Source organism: Odontomachus brunneus, unplaced genomic scaffold (assembly GCF_010583005.1).
Source record: "Odontomachus brunneus isolate Ranch 3 - 2012 unplaced genomic scaffold, Obru_v1 Obru_scaffold_154, whole genome shotgun sequence".
In the NCBI taxonomy this organism is placed as follows: Eukaryota; Metazoa; Arthropoda; class Insecta; order Hymenoptera; family Formicidae; genus Odontomachus; species Odontomachus brunneus.
The window spans coordinates 515,419-528,639 of NW_022639604.1; the positions used below are offsets into that span (position 1 = coordinate 515,419).

The 13,221-nt window shown below is 38.1% G+C and overlaps 1 protein-coding gene across 2 annotated transcripts in view; it reads right to left on the minus strand.

Moving 5' to 3' along the window:
• Positions 1 to 198: 198 nt before the first annotated feature.
• The window catches only part of LOC116850765 (lysine-specific histone demethylase 1A), a 240,016-nt gene continuing 226,993 nt past the window's right edge, over positions 199 to 13,221 (minus strand). For both annotated transcript variants that reach the window (XM_032829404.1, XM_032829405.1), the window contains 4 exons: positions 8,375 to 8,667; positions 6,915 to 7,127; positions 6,456 to 6,666; positions 199 to 2,521 (listed from right to left, as the gene is read on the minus strand). In XM_032829404.1, the coding sequence (XP_032685295.1) occupies positions 2,337 to 2,521; positions 6,456 to 6,666; positions 6,915 to 7,127; positions 8,375 to 8,667 (902 nt within the window). In that variant the 3' untranslated portion in view covers positions 199 to 2,336. The remainder of the gene's footprint in view (positions 2,522 to 6,455; positions 6,667 to 6,914; positions 7,128 to 8,374; positions 8,668 to 13,221) is intronic.

Below are 13,221 nucleotides of genomic sequence, written 5' to 3' on the forward strand. Positions count from 1 at the left end.
ATATATATATATATATATATATATATATATATATATATATATATAAAATAAAATAAAAAAAATATATATAAAATTTTCTCACTTTCTCTCCTCCCTCTGTCGCATTCCTTGAATTTTATGTGATTACTCTTATGATTTCAAGTGGCAATATATATCTATAGTTGAGGAGAAGATTGGGAAAAAACAATTTCAGTGGAGTATCGTTCATGACTCTTTAATTTGTAATATACACGTATCTGCATATATCTTGTGTCATAACACATGCACGTATGCACACGCGCGCACAAATATATACGCCAAATCTCGTAATCGGCTTCGCAGCCCGATTAGTTTTCAATATCGTTAATTAAGTCCACCTCTCTCCGTAACTGTGCGAAAGGTCGGCACAATGGAGTGAAAATGTCCAAATATGCGTTGCGCTCGCGGCGGAAGCGCAATATACGTGTTCGACCCGTGTATCGGTCTCTCCGCAACAAAACTCGTCGTAAAACTATTTTATGATCGCAATATTATTTTATAATGAACGTGCTTCTCTCGAAGAGACAAACAGGTGTCGGTCACTACGAGTAAAAATGCTGCAAATAACGCGATCACTCATGCAACGGGGATGACAGCAAATGGAAAAGAAAATAATGCCAGTTCTGTCAGATCCAAAGTCCAAAAATATGTGCAATATTCGATACATATACATAAATAATGGCGCGCATTCTTCACCACGTCAAAAGTACGAATTAAATGCGAACACGATTGGATTGGATTTGATCGGTCCGCTTCGACTTATCATCGTACAAAGTAATATTGCACTACGAGATAATTCAATTTCATGATTGCGTGTTATTCTGCATTTTTTTTCAGATAAGAAATATTCGTGTAGCTCACACTTAATGGCAGACTGTCGTTTCTTGTCTCTTATTCAATCAATGTGTGTTGTGGAATGCTTTTATAAATAATGATAGTAATAATAAAAGTAAAAATAGTAAAATAATCATAATAATACTTCTCGCTCGTGAGCGCGATAATCTACGAAAACGATTAATTCCATAGATAGGCTAAATAATGGAAGCATACAGTTGGGAATAGGAAAAATGAAACAAACAGTCGAATATACGCGGAAGAATATGACAAACCACTTAATCTACTTTATAATTAATACAGAAAAATCGAGTCGATATGAATAATTGACATCAATCAAAACTCGTGTACAGGCGAGATAGAACAGACGAAATACTCGAGACGTGCTTTCACAATTTAGTCTTAGTCACAATAATTTCGACGTACTCTCTGAATTTCTTCGAGTGGAACTCCATCTGATAAGTCTAGTGTTTTTCACTCAAAAAGGGTGAATTCTTCTTCACTTTGAAGCTTTGCATGAATATTTTCTATTCATAGTGTGTGAGAAAATGTTGTTTATTTGTATATTTTTTATAAATTTTATATATAAATATTTCGAATAAATATTTTTATTCAAAATTAAAGATTGAATTTAATATATTTCGCCATCATTAATGCAAATTCACTCCAATCAATAGAAATAGTAATTTCCATTGTTAATTTAAGTAAATAAGAAGGCATTTGAAGTTTGAGTGCAACATTCTCTCTTGTGATCCCAATGTTTCCATTATAATTTTCACTCGTTTTAAAGTTACTCGTTTTGCAGCCATCCTGATTTATGACGTCAAAAGCGAGGAAATATATATTCAAAATTCCTACAAAGTATGTCGAAATAAAAAAAATATATTAAAAAATAACACAATATTAATTAAGTACATCTTTTAAATACTCTAAATACTTTCCTTTTACTCTATCAACAAATAACCTAAAGTTAACGTGACAAAATAATCAGGAAACGTACATTAAACGTACGTAAGTCACGTTAATTTTACAATTACTTATTGATTATTAGAGAAAAGGGAAAGTGTATTTTTAAGAAGTTCTTAATTTATTGCAAATGTTATTTTTTGGATATCCTCTCTTATTTCGACGTATTTTGCAGGCATTTTGGGCATACATTTCCTCACTGTAAACGTCATCAATCAAGAGTTTCGCGACGAGTAATCAGGAGACTTGAACGAAATTTTACTCCAAGTAATTTAGAGAGTACATAACGCAACATGTCGTGAAAACGTTGAACTTAAAATCGAACCGATATCCGATCAGAGAACGAATCTGCAGTCGCGCTCGTTGACGAATCGGATGGCGCGGGACTCGAATTATCGCGGAGAATGCTTCTCTCCTTTCTCTTCCGAGAGAAAAGCTCTGCAAAGGAAAGACTTTCCCGCGGAAAGACGGTTGTCCCCGGCCTGAAGAAAGACAAAAATCGCAAGAACGAAAGCACTCTAAGGCGTCGAGCTGGTGCCGCTATTCGCCTGCGCGATCCCCGTTGACGGCGGAACGGAAGTTGGCATCGTCGGCGGCGCGTAAGGACTCCCGCAAAGCTGGTCGGCTATACGTCCGCCTTCGCGAAGGCCGCTGAGGAATGCGCCGTGCACGGTCGCTGGATAATTCCGTATTGTGTGTTCACCTGAAAATCCGCCGTTTCATGTAGATCAACGCGCGCCACCCCGTCGAGACGGAAACGGTCGCATGCGCGACGATGTGTGTGTGCGTGTATGTGTGTGTGCTTGACGTTGATCTCCGCGGCGGGCGAAGTTCGACGGATTTACGTCATGCCGAACGCGCCACTCACTACCGCTCCTCCTCTCCCCCTCCTTCCTTATCCGCACGCTTGATACTTATTAATCCGTCGCGGAAATTTCTTCGTCGCGACGTGTTTCGTCAAACCGTCTCGTTAGGTCTCAATAAGCGCTAATGCACCGTGACGCTTGCGAATTCGCGCAACGGATTTGCGGTATTTCGCAAATTGTAGGAACTTGAAACAACCGTCGATGGAATTACTGCGCGCGCCCGGAACGGAAACGCGGTATCTGCAGCGGCCGTGGACTTAAAGAGATAGACTGCACATTCCCGTCGGAGGGTTGGAGATTGTCAGTATTAGTAGGAGAAGGCAACAGAGAATTCGATGTTTTCCTTGTTCTAATTGCCTAGTTGATGGGAAGAAGGAAGGAGGAGAAGCGATCATACGGCTAATGCGTCCTTTCCTACTCACATTATGTTTCACTCTTTTCTGTTTTTTCCCTAAGTCAATTACTTCTAGAGTAAGGGGGACCGAGTTTAGTTCACTCAAGAAATATGTTGGCTATGTGTTTTGTTTATATATTTATCGCGAGAAAAACAATGAAAAAGAAATCGCAAAATGTTCCTTTTAGAATGTAAATACTTTTTTTCCAGTTTTATTAGAACCAGAATAATATTACAGTTGACAAAAATGAGAGTACAAAAATAAGAAAAGCTGATTTTTATATACAGAACACCCAAGTACATCTTCAAGCATATTGTAATTTTGTAAATAAACTTAAATGACGTGTTATTAATTAGAATGAAGTTTCTTGTAAGTGTATGATACACTCTCAGACAACACAGAATTTTCAAGGGACGTCTTGAGAACGTCTTAGAGATGTCCTGAGGACATAGACATGTTTTCAGGATGTCTACAAGAGAGAGAGAGAGAGACGTCCCTAGAAGGTATGTGCTGCCTAAGCTGTGTTTCGGATAATAAAAGCAATTTTCATTTATAAAATGATTAAAATTGAGTATATGGGTAGGCTAAATAAAGTTGGCCATTATTTAAATGGCCGGCAGGAATCTATGGAAATTTCTCGCGAAAACTTCAGAATTACTAATCAGAATATTTTATACGTGGTCTTCTTGTTAGTCTCTTCTGAGTTGTTAGTAAATTTAACCCAGTACCAGAACAAGATAGATTACATTATGCATATTCGTATTTTGATTATTACAGAAGAAAATATATCGTTTATATTTAGGGTCGTTACGAGCATAAAAGTATATAAAAGGTTGTCTCTATCTTGTTTGTACACTCAATCATTTAACAATTAGTTATCTAAGAAGTTGCAATCTAGAAATTCTGAAAAATGTACCATCTGGCACAATCGGTCTCCCCTACTGTGTGATAGAGAAAGCATCTGATTCAGCATATCTCTCTCCTTTAATCTTATTATTCTCGCAAGAGTATGTAATCTATCTCTTCAAGTCTATGGCAGCGACGATGTAAATCACGTTACGTCATAAATTTACAGAATGAGTCACAGAATCCTAATTTTGAGCATCTTACTCTAATACTTTTGTACGTATTATATTCTGAGGAATTTATATATTCAAAAACTAAGGGAGATTTAATCTAAAACAAAGTTGCATACTTGCATTTTTCTGGTAGATTATTGCACCAGTAAATTGCTTACTTCATAAGAAAATAATATTTGTTAAGCCATTCGACTTTTCCCACATATTGCTTTCTATCTTTAACAGCAGATATTCAACAATATATATATCAACTGTGTTACGATTCCATGACTCATTCTGTAGAGCGCTCCACAAAGTAGCAAAGACAAGGTAGCAAAGACTTGATTAGAAAAAGATGCCCTGTACGCTGCTGGCATTCGATCTTTGTCTAGCTTGACTCTTATTGGAGAAAGCTGAACGAAGATAGTATGTCTGCAAACAAGGAGAATACAACTTTCAATCTTATCTTCAAATCTCTCATCTGCAATCTGTGTATATAAATCTATACGTTACGCTAATTGACGCGACTTTGCATTTGCACAAGCACACAAGCATATGGCACTTCACATAATACAAACACATGAAAACTCAATAACTACAATGAGAAAAATTTCTGGTAATAATTATCCAGCCTGTGTTGTAGTTACTAAATTATTTAGTGAAATAGTATCAACTAAGTAGAGGTGAATATGACCAAATCATTTGGTAACTATGAACCAAGAATTATGGTAATTGTTACCAAGACTTGATTAGAATTACGCAAAGTATAGTAATAATTACAAAAATTGTCATATTAAAAATATTTGCAAATATCGTAATAATGCTTGATTCCAACTATGATGATCGAATGAGGAGGACGTACTAAGGTCGCGGCGGTTGGAACCTACGTCTTCTTTTCGTTCCGGTGAAAAATGACGAAAACGCGGTTTGCTAGGCCGGAAATCGAATCTACACTGAGAGAAGAATTTAGTAAATATTATCAAAATTTGGTTACTATTACTAAATAGTAGACGTAAATATAGCGGGCCAAAGCTATGGCAATACCTATTAATTAATTTAGTTCTGTAAAATGAATTATTTATTTGACAGAAGTAAAATTTATTTGCTTCCAGAATATATTTGGTAAATAAAACTTATTGAATAGTTGAGCAAAATAAATGATTTTGTAGTAGTTACAAAATTTTTGGTAGGTTCAACCAACCATCTGTAATAATAGATATTGAAACGATGTAATAGCTACAAATGAATGAATTTTTCGTTGCTGCAACAAAACATACTTATACTGGTAACAAAATAGAACTCGTACCTACTGAATTTTTTATTACATGGGATATAACAATTTCATAACAATTATCAAATATCTGCTCATAACTGTAATATATTTCATATTAAATATTTATAATACATATTAAATATTTATAATATACTCCCGATCTATTAAATATTTGGAAATTATTATCATATTTAGTATTAGTTACTAAGGATACTAATAGTTACAAAATTTTTAGCAGGTTCAACCAACCATCTGTAATAATAGATACAATGTAAAACGAGATACGATATTGAAACGATGTAATAGCTGCAAATGAATGAATTTTTCGTTGTGCTGCAACAAAATATACTTATACTGGTAACAAAATAGAACTCGTACCTACTGAATCTTTTATTACATAGGATATAATAATTTCATAACAATTATCAAATATCTATTCATAACTGTAATATATTTCATATTAAATATTTAACATTAAATAACCATTACTAAATTATTTAATTGATGTTGAATTTCTGTAACTAAATGCAGTTTGTTATAGTTACCAGTCTTTTCTCTCAGTGTGGATCTTTTTTAGTTGCCGGGCGACTGCTTTAACCACTGAGCTAACTGATGCTTCATGTTCACGACACTTTCCCAAGATAACATTCAGAGTTACCGTTCAAGTTGGTAATTTTTACTTTATTTGATATTAACTATTACTAATGTATTTAATACTATTTATTAAATCATTTAATTTGACTAGATCAAAAATTGTTACTAACTATTTTGTAATTATTACTACACATTTGGTAATATTTACCATATTGATGATAACTATTTGCCAAATAGTATGCTAAAACGCACAACCAAATGGCTGTGGTAAGTATTACCAGACTTTTTTTTCAGTATAAGTTTCCCGTGTCTTAGGGCCGGTTGTTCCAACTTCTTGGTAAATTAACTGATAGTTAAATCGTATGTCTGTCTTTGTTTTTCCTTCAATTTAGACAACTGGTCCTTAATGACGCGCGTGTCGCGAGGTATCCTGAACGGACTTGATACTCACCCGCGAAGAACACCCTTGGCTGCGCCTGTGTGCCTGGAGGATGGTTGACTAGCGGCGACGGAGCGGCGACCGGTGCCGCCAAGAGATCGTAATCGCTGCCGGAACTACCGACCGCGACGAAACTGTAGGAACCGCGAGCCCATGGATCCGCACGCCATCTCGTGACGACGCTCTCACGCGGCTGCGGTACCACTTGATTCCCGAAGATGCCCTGTGCCAGGGTAAAGAGACAGGTTCGTTTCATTAGATATTCATTCCCTTTAGCTTTTCCGCGTACCTGCTCGCAAAACAGCAAGCAGCAAGAAAAGGGAGGGTCGCGAGTGTGTAATATCGGCGCGAAGAGACGTATCCTCGAGCTTTGTGCGCTAAATAACACCAGCGCGGAGTCAGAGACGCGCGCCTTTTACCTCTCCTACTCCACCTTCATATTTGCGCCAGCTAGAAATTTCATCCACTTACCTTCAGGACGGCTATACAGCGGCCCACGATAACATCGTCGCTGACATTTTCCATTACGCAGGCTGCCTCGCCGGCGACGAGGGCCAAGAGGACCGGCGCCTTGTATAAGTTCCAGAACAAGAAGAGCTCGCCGCGTGACGCGGTGGTACTTCCCACGTGGCCGAACAAATTGGCCGTTGGATCCCAAAAGATGCGCTCGAAGCATAATACCACCTGCGAGAAGTTGGACAGAAAAAAGCACGGAGATTAAGAAAGTGGGAGAGCTGAAACGCGCAGACCGAAGGAGAAGGCTGAGGCACTTCCAGTTTCTTCGGTGTTTTCATACCACTGCGTTCTACTCACGTTAAAAAAAGAAAAGAAAGAAAAAAAACGCGCGTTTCACGTGTGGAGAATATCAGTTGAGAAATTTCACGAACTACTAGGATAAAACATCCAATCTTTAGTATCTCTTTTAGTCACTGACGCTCTAGAAAAATATTATATCTTTTACAATTAACAGCATCTGTTCACACAATATTAATTGCAAAGATCTCTTTTGATATCATAGAGTGTATAGACAAATGGTTTAACTGCAATGCTGGTCGCAAGAAAAATCAAGTTTTTCTAGACTGTCGATGACTAAAGTCACTGGATGCCAATATTTGAGTATTTTAAACTTATAAAGATAGATTGCATATTCTTATAAGGCGGTTCACAAGAGTAAAGGAGAAGAATATGTTGAGTAAAGTGCCTTTAAAATATAACAAACATTACTATGAATAAATATTTGCCACAAAACTCTATGTATAAGAAAGAGAGGCAACTCGTCACATGATTAACAAATGTCATATAATGTCATATGTCATTTTAAAATTATATCATTTTCTTTTGATTTTAATAAATTTGTCGCTGAAGAGGAGAATAGTGACATGATTCCGCACAGATATTCACCACGATTCCACTTATATGTTTGAAGAAACATAAATCCCACATCTCCGGGCCGGAATGACAATTTCAACAGCGAGTAATTAATCGCCGTTTATCCAGGAGATACGGATATCCCGATAAGCCCTTTGTCGCGATACGATTCCGCGCGTCCCCTAAAAGAAATCTGCCTCGATCCCGTCTGTCCTGATCGTAACCGCTTAACCGTTACGACATTCCTTAATCGAATGACGTACGCCAAATGCCCGCGCATTGCTGCTGCCACGCCCTTCGATGTTGGTCCCCGTTCGTTAAAAGAACGCACGTTAATTACCGCCGGAATCTGCCAGTGCGCGATCGGTGATAAGACTTAATGCGCGATTATGCAGTCCTAATGCCCTTACACCCGCTCGACAGCGAGCCAGCCAGCCCTTCCTCCCTCTCTGCCGTCTTTCTCGCGAGCGGCATAAATCAGGCCGCTTTAGGACGACAGCGAAGCGGCACTGGCGATTCTGGACCGGGGTTGGGGTGTAGGTAGGAAAGACGTCGGCGCTCACCTTATTTAAATTGCCGAAGCCGAGTCGTTGAATGGCCTGAGTCTTCCACTCCGGAAGCGGCGGATGGAAGGCGACCCCGGAAGGCGGCGAGTAAGCCTTGAGGACCCCAAGTGGCAACGTAACCAGAACAGCGTCGGCCTTGTGGATGGTTTGATTTGTGTGCGGACTACGGGAGGGCGCGACCCATACTTCTACACCAGTTGGCCCGTATCGCACCGCCCTAGCAGCTGTGTTCAATCGAATATCGAGTCCTTCCGAGAGAGCAACAGGTACGCAAGAATAACCGTTGCGAACTGCAAAAGTAACAGAAAAGGGGAGGCTGAGAAAGTGAGGATCAGTTATTCCAAATTGCTGTGACGCCAGCATCGCGAGACCAAATGGGCGCGAGGTGTCATTCTTACGTTTTCTTCCTTCTTTCGATACACTATACACTGAGAGAAAAGACTGGTAACTATAACAAACTGCATTTAGTTACAGAAATTCGTTGAATTCTTAGTAACTAAATATGATAATCATTACCAAATATTTAATAGATCGGGAGTATGACGTAATTGCATTCACAGTAACATCAATTAAATAATTTAGTAATGGTTATTTAATGTTAAATATTTAATATGAAATATATTACAGTTATGAACAGATATTTGATAATTGTTATGAAATTATTATATCCTATGTAATAAAAGATTCAGTAGGTACGAATTCTATTTTGTTACCAGTATAAATATATTTTGTTGCAGCACAACGAAAAATTCATTCATTTGCAGCTATTACATCGTTTCAATATCGTATCTCGTTTTACATCGTATCTATTATTACAGATGGTTGGTTGAACCTACTAAAAATTTTGTAACTATTACAAAATCGCTCATTTTGCTCAACTATTCAATAAGTTTTATTTACCAAATATATTCTGGAAGCAAATAAATTTTACTTCTGTCAAATAAATAATTTATTTTACAGAACTAAATTAATTAATAAGTATTGCCATAGCTTTGGCCCGCTATATTTACGTCTACCATTTAGTAATAGTAACTAAATTTTGATAATATTTACTAAATCCTTCTCTCAGTGTACAAAAAGACCCGTCAAAACAAATCGAATCGTGTTGAACGATAAGCGACGTGTACGATGAGTTAACTGCCATAAGTTAAAATTTTTATATCTTTTTAATCTTTTGTTTGTGTAAAACAAGTTCAACATTTAATTCAATAAAACGAGAATGATTCAACTGATTCAATACATTGATTGTATCAATCGTCTGATTTATTTGACCTTCTAAGCGGAAGTAGAATTATTCATATTATGCAGTTAGGTCGATCTTTTGACGGTTGAAAAAATATTTATGTCATAGGCGAAGAAAATATTGTAAAAATTGCAACAAAATTTTTATAACCTTGAACCATGCAAAAATTATCACCGAAATTACTACATATGTGTTTAAAAATTGACTTTTTACCATAAAATTATTGTGATTACTCAAATGTTTTTTTTCGATAGATTGTCAAATTTATTGTTTCTGTACTAATTTATATTATAATGTCAAAATAGATTTTTAAAAATAGCTTTAAAAAAAGTTTGTAAAAGTATAATTTTAAAGGAACCTATAAATTTTAAGAAGAAATCTTTAATATATTTTAAGGAAATATTTATATCAAGAATAATATTAAATATTTTACAATATTGTTCCACATCATCCACATCGTCCTACGTTTCGGTTTAATCAACTTCTTACTGTTGACTAATTTTGCGTCTTAATATTGTTAACTCGTTTAGTAGTTGAAATTAATACGCCAAATTATCGATCTGATCCGATTTTTATACAATTCGTCTGTACTGCAGTGTGTGTAACAAAATTTGCGCGACACTGAGACTTGGTTTTTTTTATCCGACATTTTTCAACGAATATGGCATTGAAATCGCATATTGTGTGATCGCATATTGGGGTGCGTGCATGGAGAAGAAGTCTCTCGGCCACGATCGACAGCCGAGAATGCCATTCGGAAGGATAGTCACGTCTGGAACGCGAGATGGGGCGCGTTTAACGAACTAGGTCGTCGTTGCGTTAAGAGTTTCGTTATACGTTCCTTTGATTTCGGAGGTGCTCTCTCACCTCTCCACTCTTCCGGGCAATATGCTGAATTGGCGCGTCTTCGACGGCACGTACTACCCGTAACGTACACGCGTCTACACGCGCACACATCCACGTGCACCCTTCACGTTACGTTACTCCATCGGAAGGTAGATCGAATCAAGGAGGCCGCCGTTCGTTACACGCGCTCATCGTGTGTCGTATCAAAAGACCAATCCCGCCTATCCACCCGCGCCACCTCGTGAACGTGAACGTAAATATATCGCGCCGCAGCGGCGCGATGTGTTGCAGCCGGATGTTGGCAATAGGTACCCCCATTATGACTTAATTGGATATTTCGCGTTACTGCGCTTAAATCAGGGCACCTGACGCGGACCTAAATTCTCGTAAGCACATTCGAACCCCATAACATCGAGGCGTATACTAATAATGATACACAGGCGTCTCCACTTAGGGGGGAGGAGGGGGGGAGGTTAATTATGTTGATGGCTACCACCGTGCTAACAAGCACTCTCTCTCCTATCGGCGCGCGCGTCCCATTTCAGAAATTTAAATTTACGCTCCGAGCGCGAGCAGGGCTTGAAAGCGTGGTAATTTAAATTAGCGCGTTTTGGGACCTGCCTCTGTGTGTATGTGTGTGTGCATGTGTATGCATTATCGCGATATTTCGGTCGGCGGAGCGGCCCTTGGAGGGACCACCACCACCATCATCGTACATATTGATTACGCGCGACCGTGTCGAACGTCCGCGAGATACAATCGGCGAAATGTTGCCACAACCTTGGGCCGCCAGTTAATGATTAGTGAGTCCTATCGGCTCGCCGTTGTTGGCTGCATCAGCCTCCGGCCAGCCGGCCGGGGCTGTCGATGTTTAACCGGCCGGAATCGATAAATCATGACGCGCGTCCGCGGCGGGCACGACGTCGTCGTCAAAAATTGATGCCGATGCCGTAAACGTAACCGGAAACGTTCCCGTACGCCGTCCCGTACGTGCGCGCGACAGCTAATGACAAACCGCGCGATGAATTAGCCGTTACATCGTGCTCGCGACTCCATCCCCCATCGTTCGTCTCGTTTTAACGGATTAATGCATGCTCGCGCATGTTACGCCAGTCTCGCGACCGACAGAAAATACCTCGCGCAAATTATAAGGATTCGCTCACATTCGCGGAACCCTATACGAAGTCGATTAGGGTAAAGCTGGTGGCACACAGAATAACTTAAGCAGTAAAACGTAAGCAGTAAGCAAATTGACCAATCACAGTCATTGATTCTTTTTACGGCCCAAGAATCAACGACTGTGATTGGTCAATTTACTTACTGCTTACGTCTTACTGCTTAAGTTTTTCTGTGTGCCACAGCCCTAAGACATCTAATTCCCTTAAGGTCCATCTACAATGACATTGATAGCAGACAGTAAATTGATCTTGTAATAATCGACTGTGATTGGTCAATTTGCTTACTGCTTATGTCTTACTGCCTACTGTCTTACTGCCAATCCCATTGAAGATGGCCTTTTAGTCACTGAGAAAAAAAAACTTTGGAAAAAAAACTTGGGTTTTCAATGGGGCAAGCGGCATTGCAGTTAAATTTCTTCCTTGTATTCTATGATTCAAAAAGAGAACTTCACAACTGAGACTGTATTTGAACACCTAATTATGGAATCTCCTCTTAGTAATTAACACTCCAGGAAAACCTGATTTTTTTGTAGCCAGCATTGCAGTTAAACATCGTGCTTGCAATTCCAAAAGAGAACTTCACGATTAAAACTATGAACAACTGTCACTGGTTGCAAGGGAAAAGCAAGTTTTTTTCTACCACAGTCGATTGGAACGTTAATACTATATAAGGAGGATCACTAATTAGGTGTTTTATCCTACATTTTCTTCCGCGAAGATACCAATTTTGATAAATTATCAAAAATATCCGCGGAAAATTAGATAAAACACCCAATTATTCCCTTCGTTCCCTTCGTCATTGAAATTCTAAAAAAGTTTCATTTTTCTTGCAACCATCATTGTAGTTAAATTTCTTGCCTACACTCTCTGGTCCCTGAAACTTCACAAATAAAACTGTGAACAACTGCCGGTGATTGCAAGGAAAAATCAGGTTTTTCTAGAGCATCAATCACTAAAGGGAATCAATAACTGGATGTTTTACCGTACTTTTCCTTCCATAAAGATATTGTTTTTGATAAATTATTAAAGATATTCTTGAAAATTAAATGTAAAACAGTTATCGAATCCTTTTAATAATTAATACTGTAGAAAAAAAATCGAGGTTTTCTTGCGACTAACATTACAATTATACCTTTTGCTTGTGTCAAAAAAGAATTCTATAACAGAAACTGTATGCTAATTGTAAAAATAGCTAATTGTAAAAACATATATATATATATATATATATATATATATATATATATATATATATACGAGGGTGGTCTGAAAAGTTTCCGACCTCAACGTGAAGATAGCAGCACTTGTAAATAAAAGCTAGTGAATTTCGTTGTTCATCTGTTGACAGTTACTCACCGAAGTTTCAGCCATTTTGGACTCGCAGTTGTTATGTAACAGTCGTTTGAGTAAGTTGATGTGAGTGTTTTTGTGAAAATGGACAAAATCGAGTATCGAGCTGTCATTAAATATTTGTTTTTGAAAGGCAATACGCCTACGCAAATCAAAGATGAGTTGGATTCTGTGTATGGGGACTCTGCACCATCATTTACGACAGTGAAATTTTGGGCCGCTGAATTTAA